Raw genomic sequence first — 12,833 nt, forward strand, 5'->3', positions numbered from 1 at the left:
GTTCTAGAATGACAATGTTTTCAAAGCGCAACAAACAAAAAGCCCCACCCCATTGGCAAAGGGAATCTGAGACCAACACAAGAGGAACATTTCAAAGGTACAGCATTGTGAAGCAAAAACAACAGTCTTGGACATCTTAAAGACTTACTAGAGTTATTTCAATATGCAAGCTTCAATGCAGAGAGGGTGGAGGGCCACACTGCCTCCTCCCCAAGATCTTGAAGTGCCTCAACCCCTTCCCCTGCAAAACCAGTGTAGTTTCCAGCCCAAATGTTTAATGTACATTAATCATATAGGTATTCTGACATTTCATTTTCCTGGTCACACAATGTGTGTGCACCTACATGCCACAAACAGAAAGAGAGATTCCCTACTTATGTATTAGGCAGTTGTTTGCTGGCCCTGGGCTGCTGGACTAATGGCGTGTGTCATCATCGTGTTTGTGGCAGAGATCCACATACCTCCTATCAGGTTTGGGTAATACTTAATATATTGAATCCAAATTTATAATACAATACTTTCCCTTTACTCTTTAAGGGCCCACAAAGCAAAGGCAACCCTGTTTCATTGCAAGAGTAACACCATACTAGAAGAATGTTCCCCAGGACCCTCACTACAAAGCACAACTGCCTACCACGGATCTAAAGCCAAAAAGTCTTATTTTAGCTGTTAAAATCTTCCCTCCAGGCCAGCCAACCTACACCAGAGATAGCAGATAGCACAGCAACTACTGGAGAAGAGCTCAGTCCTAGAAAACATTTTTTGTTTCCAGCTTTAATATGCTGGAATCAATACTGCTTTTGTTTGAGCAACAGGAAGGGAAATTCTTTCATCTAGCATGGAACTGGTGTCATGTTGCATTGTTGGCTTGACGGTGACAGCAGTAGAGAAAGGGAGATACGCTATGTGAAGTGCTGCATTTTTTTTACAGTGGCAGCAATATCTGGGTTAATCCCACAACCTCCACTGGTGAACTCTTGATCCAGCTTTACACAGGAAAACCAGGGCACTCATAGGAAACCAGCAGAGCTGGCTGGTTTAACCAGTTCGTTCAAGCCATGGAGAACCAAATGACTTTTTATAAAAAAAACACTCATTTTTACTTCTCCCCCCCCCCAAGTCTATTATACTATTCCATCCTCTTAGTGAGACTACTGTACAATTTAAAAACATTTCAACTTTAAAGTTTATTCTCATTGTAGATCAGTATCTATGTCAGTTGCTTCTTTTTACATCCTTTATTTATAGTGCAAGAAATGCCATTCAGAAACAAATCTTTACTACATAAGTTCAAAACCAAAACAACTTGCTTTATAATTATTTAAGTGAGTGGCCCATACTCTTGAACTGCATCTTGCGACTTCATTTTATGATTTAGTCCTATATTGGTGAAGTCTTAAACATTAATGCCGAAACCAAAACCAAACAAAAATGGAGATGACATTGACCTTTTACCACCCTAATAAGAGCGTTATCTAAAAAGCAACAACAAAGTAGTCCTGTCGTGCCCAGCAATGAGCATTTGGGGCCTATCTCTTGAACAGAACACCCAGGAAAGCCAGGCTGTGATGAAAGTTGGTGCCACAACAATCTATGGATTGTGTGTTGCAGCGTTACTGCCCTTGAGTGACCTCGCTCATGCGACCCTATGAGAAAGACACCCTCAAGCCCCCCCGTCCCCTCAACTTCCTAGAGTTTGGACTTCTTTGAGAATTCCATCCACTTGTATGTGACCTTCCTCTCTTCCTACTCCCTCCACCTTCCTAGCATTAGTGACTTTTCTAGCAGTCATTCCTCAATGGTGATCCCAATGGATGAAACATCCCCAAGCCCCCCTGTCCTCCACTGCTCTGCCCAAGTCCTTTAGATTCAGACCCTGAGACCTCCCTGATCGATCTATCCATCGTCGCTGTGACATTCCTCTCTTTCTACTTTCCCTCCACCTTTTCCAGCATTCTTATTGTCTTTCTATATGAGTCATTCCTCTCAACATAGCCCAAAGTACAACAGCCCCCGTTTTGTCATCTTGCATCCAAGGATTTCTGGCTTGGATCTTTTCAAGGACCTTTTTCACCTTTGGGGCTGTCGTGGATCCCAGCACATTTCTCCAGTGCAACTCAATGAGTTGATTTTATTTATAGAATCAAGATTTTGGAAGACCATCCAGTCGAACCCTCTCAATGCAGGAAATCACAATCAAAGCATACCCGAAAAGAACTAGGAGAAATAACCTAGTAGCCACAGTCCACAAACAGCCATCCAATTCAAACCCCTGCCATGCAGGAACCTCAATCAAAAAGCAACCGACAACAGATGGTCATACCAGCCTCTGTTAAAGCCTCCAGGGAAGGAGACCAACTACAACTATTAGGGAAGTTTGTTCCACTGTCGACAGGCCCTTCATAATCAGGAATTTCTTCCTAATGTTGAGGGATCTCTTTCCTGGATATTGCATCCATTTCCGGGTCCTAATCTCTGGAGCAGCAGAAAACAAGTTAGCTCCTCCTCAATAGCATCCCTTCAATATTAAACAGGGCTATCATATCACCTCTTAACCTTCTGTTCTCCCAGCAAACATCCCCAGCTCCTAAGTATTCCTCATAGGACATGGTATCCAGACCAATCACCATTTTAGTCGCCCATCCTTTGAACAGCTCCAGTTTTTTCAAAACAAATCCTTTTTGAATTGTGGTGCCCAGAAAGGACACAAAATTCCAGGTGGGGCCATAAAAGCAGAATAAAGTGGCAACATCCTTATCTAGACACTATAACTTATTAATGCAGCCTAAAATTCCCTCAGCTTTCTTCACTGTCCAGTCTCGCATCTGTTACATTGAGTCTACCCATCTAGCATTGGGCTCCTCTCTCCACTCTCACCTCCTCCCTTCCAGATATTGTGTTTTTTTCCAATGATCATGCCTTCCATGATCATGGCCAAGTAATGGCCATCATCAGTTTGTTATCATGCCTCCAAGAGATTTTGGGCTTGATGTAAAGGACCTATTTGTTAGTCTTTTGCTGTCCATGGTATCCCCAGCACCTTCTCTGGCATCACATCTCAAATGCATTGATTTTCTTCTTAATCCGCTTTCCTTCCACCACCACTGTCACATTGTACATGGCGAGGGGAATACAGTGGCTGGGATAGTCCACTGTAGTCTCAGTTATATATCTTTACTCTTAGATCTAACACACTGCAGAACATAATCCAGTATGAGACTGCTTTAAACTGCCCTGGCTCAGTGATAGGGCAATCCTGGGAACTGTAGTTTTGTGAGACAGTTGGCCATTCTTTGTCAGAGAGCTCTGGGTCACAATAAAAACTACAATTCCCAGGATTCCCTAGCTCTGAGTCAGGACAGTTAAATCGTCTCAAGATGGATCATTTTGCAGTGCGTTTCAAATTTTCTTCTTTCTTGAGTGCAGTGCAGTCTCTCTTTGAATCAAGATTGATCCAAGTATGGGAAATCTTTGGCTATTTCAAAGTAGGGATCAATGTAAGAAGTAGTCAATGGTTAAAAGTAAAGGTTTCCCCTTGACATGAATGTCTGCTGGTCATAACTGACTGTCCCAGGGTGAAATGAAGAAAGGGCTCATGCAGGATGACCTGAGGAGGCCTAACCTCAAAGGAGGACAAGGCACCACAAAATGGAGGGCATTACCAAGTAAAAACTAAAAACAAAACTGCTATCAATAAAACTCAGGCTTCTGAGTCTGTCCAAATGGAGGTCATTTTGAAATGCCTCCTGGACAGAAAGTTGAAATGGAGGACGTGTCCTGGAAAAAGGAGGACGCCTGGTCACCCTGGGCTCTTGTCCCCCATAATATTTGTGTGTGTGATGAAAAGTTGTTGCTTGTCATGCACAGTCACAAAGGGATAATGCCTACACCACAACTGGAGAAAATAACCCGTTTTGGCACCGCTCTAAGTGCCCTGGCTCAAAGGTTGTGGAATTCTGGAACTGGAGTTTGTTGTGGGGACCAGAGCAGAGCACAGCAAACCCCAATCACAAATTCCACAGCCTTGAGCCAGGTCACTAGAGCGGTGCCAAACCGGGTTATTTCTCCAGTGTGGATGCAACCTATTTCACCATTTCGCCAGCCACCTTTACCCCACGGACAATTCGACAAAAGGGTTGCATCCACACTGCAGAAATAACTTTTAAACTGCAAAGGCTCAAGGTTTGTGGAACTTCTGGAAACTTTATCCCACAGCGGACACTTAAACGCGGCGTCAAAACCGATTTTTCCTCAGTTGGATGCAAAGCTGGGAGAGGCCGCGTGTGTCACTCTTTATTTTTCCTATATCTGATGACTTGAGCCAAGCTTTAATATTCCCGCAGCGTGGTGCTAAACAATGAGAAGAGGCGTGCGTCAGTCTCTATTTTTTCCTATCTCTATGACGTCGGAACGCTTCCTCGCCTCCGAATCCAGAGAGTCTGTTGCTAGAATAGAACGTTCGCGCGCAGAGGCAAGTAGCCCACTTCCGACAGGAAGTACCCGGGGCAGGTCAAAGGGGACGGAAGCACTTCCGGTCGGATTTAAAAAACCAATTTAAATCCGATTTAAAAAACTCTTTTTGGCGAGAGAGCCATACATTCGCTGCGGGCCTTCACCTGCAACGACCTTTCCGCTTCAACAACATGTGAGGCAGGAGGAAGGGGAGAAGGAGGGCATACAAGGGCATACAAATGGGAGGCAGGAGCCACACTGGGGAATAACCCGGTTTGGCAGCGCTTTAACTCTTGTCTGGCTCAGGGCTATGGAATCTGGAGTTGGAGTTTGTTTGTGGGGCCCAGAGCGGAGCAAGCCCGTCTGGGCCCCACAACAAACTCCAACTCCCAGAATTCCATAGCAAGGGGCCAGACAACAAGTTAAAGCGCTGCCAAACTGGGTTATTTCTATGCCCTCTTAATAGGATGAAATGGTTTGGTCGATGCTGTTTGTTAACCATCTCTTTTGTATCCCCCCACAGCCAACGATCCCTCACAGAGACTGTACCTTCAAACCGGATGATAGAAAGTGGGAGCTTCCGCATACATGACACTACATCATCTATATTCCCTACTTAACATTGCTGTCAGGGAGCAAAAGTCAGTCCCAGGACTGTAACATTTACCTACATTCTGCGAGCCCTTGGTATCCTCTGGGTTTTGGTTCCAGGACACTTCCCCCCCATGGATACCAACACCTGAATGCTCAAGTCCCGTTGTATACAGTGGCATAGAAAATGCCGTCCCTTATAGAAGATGGCAAATCAAAGTTGATTTCGATGGAGCGTGTGTGTATTTCCAGCTGTGAATGATGGACTCCAATGGATCCATAATCCATGGATATTGGGCCAACGCATTGCAAACATGTTTTTTAGCATCCATGCATTATATTTCCGAATAATAGATGAAAGAGTTCAAAAAGCACCTGAAATGGGAGATGAAACTTATACAAAACAAAAAATATATAGTTTCTGAGCTCTTACAACTAATTATTTGCTGTTAAATAGTTATAGCTACAATATATTCAGTGGAGAAATGCTGTGAGGTAAATGAAACCGTGAAGTAACCCTGAGTATATAACAGTCAGTATCTTTTACAGTAATATATGATCAGAGTTGTTCTTTTTGGTTAGATTGGGCCATGCAGTTATTATAGTGGTAATATGAGTATTAAGGCAAGTTGGGTATTTAAAAAATATAGTTTATACTTGTTGAAGTATACTCTTAACACACGAATACTCCATAGTATGGAATTCCATTTTACTTACCGTATTTGGCTCACTGGCCAGAGTATTTATTTGTTGCAGAAGCACCTGGTGGAGAACTAATGGGTTACAGTAAGTGGACTGGTCTTCTTCTTTGTGGGTAGTCCATTTTTTGTCTTGCATTTAATTAGTTGTAAATAATAATAAATAAATAAAATTTTATTTTTATACCGCCCTTCCATAGATCAGGGCGGTAACAGCAGAAAGTAAAAAACATACATAAACACAATACAACAGATCAAATACATCAAAAGTACAAATAATAAAGCGAATAAAACCCCGTTAGCCAGTCTTCTTGCCAGTAAAAGGGAGGTAGACCTATTGGGGCTTTAATCGGGAATGCTGCATGGAAAAGGAAGGTTTTCAGATCCCTTCTAATTGGGCCAGGGAGGTGGCCGAGCGGAGCTCTGTGGGCAGCGATTCCAAAGGGCCGGGGCAGCATGGAATATGAACTTCCTCGTAGTGGAGGTAAGCCTAGCCCCTGGAACCCTGAGTAGTTGCCCTGCCCAGACGTTCTAGGTGCGAGGCGGAATATATGGGGAGAGGCGTCCTTCAGGTATCCTGGGCCCAAGCCATTAGGGCTTTATAGGTCATCACAAACACCTTATATTGTGCCCGGAAGCGAATAGGCAGCCAATGCAGCTTTTAGCACCGGTGTAATATGGCTGGCCCTGAGGTACAGTTCCAGTGACCAGCCTGGCTGCCATATTCTGTACCATTTGTAGCTTCCGGGTTTGGTATAAGGGTTGCCCCATGTAGAGTGCGTTGCAGAAATCCAATCTCGAGGTTACCAGAGTATGTACTACCGTTTCAAGGTCCCTCTGGGCCAGGTATGGGCGCAGCTGGCGAATAAGTCGAAGCTGATAACAGGTGTTCTTGACCGTCGCATTCACCTGAGCTGTCAGGTGAAGCGACGAGTTAAGAAGCACCCCCAGACTGCGCACAGAGTCCTTCACAGGGTGCGTGACCCCGTTCAGGACAGGTGGAACTACCACCATTCCTGGACCAGGGGAACCTATCACAAGTACCTCCGTTTTCTCTGGATTCAGCTTGAGTCGGTTTTCCCTCATCCAGCCCATTACTGACTCCAGACAGGCCATGAGAGGAGAGACACCATCCCCGGTCACTGCATCAGTCGGAGACATAGAGAAAATTATTTGGGTGTCATCAGCGTACTGATAACCCCGCGCCCCATGTCTCCGGATGATCTCTCCCAGCGGTTTCATGTAAATGTTAAATAGCATGGGACACAGAATGGCTCCTTGAGGGACCCCAGTTTTAAGGGCCCTCTCATCGGAGCACACGTCTCCCAGCTGCACCATCTGGGACCTCCCAGAGATGTAGGACCGGAACCACTGGAGCGCAGTGCTCCCGATTCCCACCTCTGCCAGGCGCCCCAGAAGGATACCATGGTCTATGGTATCAAAAGCCGCTGAGATGTCCAAGAGCACCAACGGGGACACGCTTCCCCTGTCGATGCCCAGACGGAGATCATAGACCAAGGCGACCATGTCCGACTCAACCCCGTAACCCGCCCGAAAGCCAGTTTGAAATGGGGACTTGAGTGTCATATTTCCATTTGGAAATACTTGCAGTTGTTAGTTGATTTTTAATAGCTGTGAAGATCCCCCCATTTACCTGGGCAGAAGCTAATTATTTTTACTATATGTGATAGAAATACATTCACCAGGAATTTAAACAAATCCAGATTTATTGATTTACTTTATTTATATGCCAGAAGGCAAGAATCTTCTTAAAAAGAGTATTCTCCCTACACAAGAAGAGGCAAAACTGTCTTACACATTATCTTCTTTTCTTTTCTTAAAAAAGGGGTTCTTATTGATTCAAAAAAGTTTTATAAGGTGCAGATTTATGCTGATTTAATTGATAAATTCAAGTCAAACTTGTTTAAGCTGATTAAAATTGATTGGGTTGTAGCCCTGTCCTGACTTAGTGGATTTCCAGATAATATGTTTAGGATCATGGCATTTGTTGGTCTTCCTTATTTCTGTTCCTTTCCTTCTCCTTGGACTCAATAAGTCATAGGAATTTTTTCGCTGTTGTTTATAGTCAAAGGCATGTGCCAGTTTAGTAGTAATGGGTAGGTGGTGAGGAGTGTGCCAGAGTACTGAATTGAATTTCTGCTCTTTAACTATATGGGAGTTGTAATCCAGTATTCTGGAAAGAACCAGTTTGCTCTGTCGCATTAACTCATTATCTCTATGCTCAGATGTTTCTGTGTTTGGAGGTAGAGTGCTCTGGCCTCTGAAGGTGTGGCTTTACAACTGATTCAGCCTCCCTGGGGGTTCTCCACTTTCATCACACACTTTCAAGCAACTTTTTAGTAGGTTGAAGACTGAAAAACAAGTCCTTTTGAGGAAGCTGAGACTTTCAGCATTCTGCATTTTTCTGGCCAGTGCTAAAATTGTAGGTCTGTAAAGAATCCATTATAGCCCTGCTACTAATTTGAGGCCTGTTTAATTTTTCTTATCTCTGCAGTGAAACATTTTTCCCAGCCTTGAGACATTCCATGTGCTCCAGCAGTTAATGTCTGCACAAACATCCAGACTGGTATAGATGCAAAGGGATCTTGTAATACCTTTGAGACTAACTGAGAGAAAGAAGTTGGTAGCATAAGCTTTTGTAGATTTTACTCTACTACATCAGATGCATAGTCATAGATGTGTTTTATGTACACCGCTATGTTATAGCGGTGAGGAGGCTGTTGGGAACAGACTGACAAAGGCCAACTTGGGAGTATCATACAGACAACACATAGCACCACTCTTATAAGAACTGCACTGATTTCCAGTTTGCTCCCCACCTGAATTCATGGTGCAGATTATGACATTTAAAGCCCTAAATGGCTTTGGCCTTGATGTTTGAAAGAGTGCCCATCCCTCCATATACCTGCCTGGTGATTGATGTCTTCAGGTCTCTATATCCTCTGGTAGAAGCAATAAGTATAGGGTGAATGGGAGAAGGCCTTTTCAGCTGCTACACCCCAGTTGTGGAATGCCTTCCTCTTGGACCTCTGATTGCTGCCAGCATTGGTTTCTTTGTGCTGCCAAGTCAAAACATAACACTTACTATGGCCTTTGCGGCTTCATTTACATTACTTTTAAATGTACATGTATGTGATTTTAATCATTGCAGCCTTTTAAGCTGTTCATTATGCTTTTTATTCACCTTAAATTTTTTTTATTTTAATCTGGAATTGTTTTAAATAGTTTATGGTTTTATCGGTAAACCTCCCTGAAATCTTGTGGTAAATTGCAGACTATAAATATTTTAAAAAATAAAAATATCGATATGGGTTGAGTCTCCTTTATCCAAAATGCTTAGGAGCAGAAGTGGATTTTGAATTATATATAGATATATAGATATATGGATATTGCAGTGTTTGTATTTGCATAATGAGATGCCTTGGAGATGGGACCCATGTCTAAAAATAAAATTTATTTATGTTTTGTATATACCTTATAAACATAGGCTGAAGGTTATCTTATACAAAATTTTAAAAATAATTTTGTTCATGAAACAAAGTTTATGTACACTGAACTATTATAAAGCAAAGATGTCATTCTCTCAGCCACCCATGTGGACCATTTTGTATTTTGGAATTCCAGATAAGAGATACTCAGTCTGTAATAATGTTCATGTGGGGTGGTCATGATCAAGTTCAAAAGGGTTCATTTCTTTGTAGTCATGGGGAAAGCAGAAGGTTCAGTAGCGAGAGAGGAGTGGCATGGCCATGTTACTGCACTGTCAGTTGCGCCTGAATTTCGCCGCCTGGGATTAGCTGCTAAACTAATGGAGCTGCTTGAGGAAATATCAGAAAGGTGAGTCAAATTTATGAAACCTAGGAGCTTTGACCATTGCACTGTGGGAATGGATAGCTTTTTTTTCAGTGACAGACTGATTGGCTAACACTCCCATTCCTTTTGAACGTCTTGTCATAATAGTATGGGAGACTATTTGGAAAACTGCATGAAGAAAACTAGGAGAAAGTTATTAAATTGCATGCATATAGAGAGAAATTGAAAATAATGGAGCCAAATGATTGAAATATAAGCATACCAGTAACTGAACTGAAAAACATTAGTGATCCTTGTAATTGCAACTATTATTGTTGAAAGATAGCTAGACATGTTAATTGATGTGAGAGAGAAAATATGTTGCTTCCTTTGTTGTTTGTTGTAAGAATTGCAATTAAATTTTGATTATTTTCTCACTTGAGGGATATATAAATGAACTAAAAACAAAGAGGAAAATTATGATTTAATAATAGTTTGTAATGACAGGATAATATATCATCAGTTATTTATGATTTTAAAATGCTGTATGTATGTAAGCAGCTAAAGGTTATTATTGGAAGGTTTACTTTAAACAGTCAAAGAACTCCAGGCTCCCATGGATTTGAAGGTATCTTCACTGTAATGAAGGTTGTAGTACTATTACTTATGAAGCCTCACTGAAAATCATGAGATTTTCCCCATTTAAACATGCATATGATCACCTGCAGAGTATTTTCCTAGTATTTTTGCTGTTCAAATGTGCGAGGGCATAGAGTTATGGCAGTGAGTAAAGTTGTGTTGGAAAGTATTGGATCTAATTATATCAAAATTTTCCTCTTCCATGCCCATCCCAAACTTGATAGGGTTGTCATAACTTGGGAATGATTTGAAAGCACACACCAACATAGTTTGAAGCCCAAGTCTTGGTTTGACTTTGCAGACAAATATAATAATGAGAAATATGTATTACACTGGTATCCATTAAAGCTTATTATGGTAGGATATATTTTTTAAGAATACAAATTAATGAAAGAGTCAAAAGAGAGCTGACAAATGTTGTATTGCAACTCCCACCTTCTTCACCATAGGCTTTTGCTGGCTAGGGCTGCTAGTACTACAGTCAAATGACATCTGGGAGGGTTAACATAGTTCCCTCCCTTTACTCTAGGAAAGATGGCTTCTGGAGTTGCAGCAGTATCAACAACTCTAATTTATAAATTTGAATCCATTACTTCAGCCATCATACCAATCTAAAATTAATATAAAGTAATAAAAGATACTGTGTCAGACTGTATATTTCTTATTTGTGGCGTCTCTGCTAGTCATTAATAAGCTATGATCTTTCAACTAACGCACCAAACTTCTTTAAATATGGTGTGTTGTGTTTGAATTGAACAAGTTTATTTTATATATTTTATATATTTTATATATCCTATTACTCAGTATTTAGATTTCAGTGTAACATGTCTTGAGGTAGCTATTTTGTCTCACTGTTCCATTTTTTTTCTTAATGAAGAAAGGGTGGATTTTTTGTGGATCTCTTCGTAAGAGTGTCCAATCAGGTTGCAGTGAACATGTACAAACAACTAGGTTACAGCGTGTACAGGACAGTGTTGGAATACTATTCAGCTAGCAATGGAGAGCCAGATGAAGATGCTTATGGTAAGTGTTTGTCTTACACTGTGGAAAAACTATAAACTTATGAGCAGCTCCTTAGCTTCTTGACTGATCAGTCAGTACAAGGGAACAGTAAACCAAGGATATGTACACAAACAGTGATCACTTAAAGTGCCCAGTCCCTATGTTTTCAATTACTACTGCTAAGTAATATAAATACCATGGCATAGAAGACAGAATTTGAGTGCCATCATATTTAAACCAAATTACAGCTGGGAACAGTGAAACAAATTGAAGTTAGTCCAGCATCATTTTTCATGTTTCTACTGATCCTTGGGTTTTTTCAAAGCAGGAGTTGAGGGAACTTCTGAGAATGAAAGAGAGGGATTAATAACATCATTAACATTATATGCAGTCTGATATGAAGAGGTTTTTCCTTATTTAAGGTTAAGGTGCTCTTTTCTCCATTAACAAATGCATTAGTTTTCATAGTAGGCTCAACTTAATCAGAACAAAAATTCATAGAGCCTGTCTTTGTGCAATGGTAAGCTAGTGGCTTTCCTAGTACAATAGTGAAATGGGCTTCTAGTGGGAGATAGAGGAAAAGTACAGTCCTTCACAGCAGTATCTTTCTTTGTATCTTATCTTTGCTTATATTATCCATTGGTTATTGGTACAATCAGAAGATTTGTGTTCTATCTCCTTCTGTCCACATATTGCAACATCATTAGTATCCTCAGTTTGTTTGAATGTCCTTCCGCAACATTTCTGCAGAGCTTAGAATTAAGGTGTTTTGCATTTGACTGGATGCAAATACTATATTCCTAGGAAAGGCAACTGTCAGATATATACAAAGCTGACAATTCAAGCATATGGTATTTTATTTCTTGTTTGCAAATGCAAGGCCCCAAAATACTTGCCTGCTATAGACTAATATTTGTAATCTTCATAGGAATAAGTACTGTTTATTCTGCTAAAGACATTTTGTGTTCATGATTTTTTACAGATATGAGGAAAGCCTTGTCCAGAGATACAGAGAAGAAATCAATTATACCACTGCCACATCCTGTCAGACCAGAAGATATTGAATAAGCTTTCATCTGGTTCTGTATGCAGTGTAATGAAAATATCTGTAGACTGCTGGCAATAATTTCAAAGGACGTTGCAGCATTTACCCTGAATGTAATTTGGAAGCCATGGAGCAACAAGGAACATGTTTGTAGGACAGTTTAAGTTCTCTGATGTTCCTGAAGCAGAAACAGATTTGCAATTGCAATATTTGCCACCTATGGTTTAATTTTTAAGCCATAAATAATTCCTTAACTGTATTGAACTATTTCTATAATGTCAATGATTTTAAGTTTTTAAAATTTCAGTAAAGACCTCCGTGCTGTCTTATTTATTTGTTAAAATTCAAGCCTTAACATAGATGCGAGGAAAAAATCAACAGGGAAATGCAAGTATAGTTGTTGCTTTGGATCCCATATGGGAGACAAGCAAGGTACAAATTAAATTAAAATATAAATAATTTCCATGGGTGGAATTCTGTTAGTGGCATACACAGATGTTAGTAGACTTTACAGCTGCATCTATATTTTTTTTGGGGGGGGGTCAATATAGGGGATGGTGTTCCATCCTCCACAGTGACCAAAGCTCCCCCAA

At 41.1% G+C, this 12,833-nt stretch overlaps 1 protein-coding gene across 1 annotated transcript in view; it reads left to right on the forward strand.

Moving 5' to 3' along the window:
* Nucleotides 1–12,554, forward strand: part of NAA20 (N-alpha-acetyltransferase 20, NatB catalytic subunit) — a 43,732-nt gene extending 31,178 nt beyond the window's left edge. The window contains exons 4-6 of the mRNA XM_042465967.1: nt 9,464–9,599; nt 11,071–11,216; nt 12,178–12,554. Coding sequence (XP_042321901.1) covers nt 9,464–9,599; nt 11,071–11,216; nt 12,178–12,263 — 368 coding nt within the window. The 3' untranslated portion in view covers nt 12,264–12,554. The remainder of the gene's footprint in view (nt 1–9,463; nt 9,600–11,070; nt 11,217–12,177) is intronic.
* Nucleotides 12,555–12,833: the final 279 nt, after the last annotated feature.

This window comes from Sceloporus undulatus, chromosome 4 (assembly GCF_019175285.1).
Source record: "Sceloporus undulatus isolate JIND9_A2432 ecotype Alabama chromosome 4, SceUnd_v1.1, whole genome shotgun sequence".
NCBI classification, from domain to species: Eukaryota; Metazoa; Chordata; class Lepidosauria; order Squamata; family Phrynosomatidae; genus Sceloporus; species Sceloporus undulatus.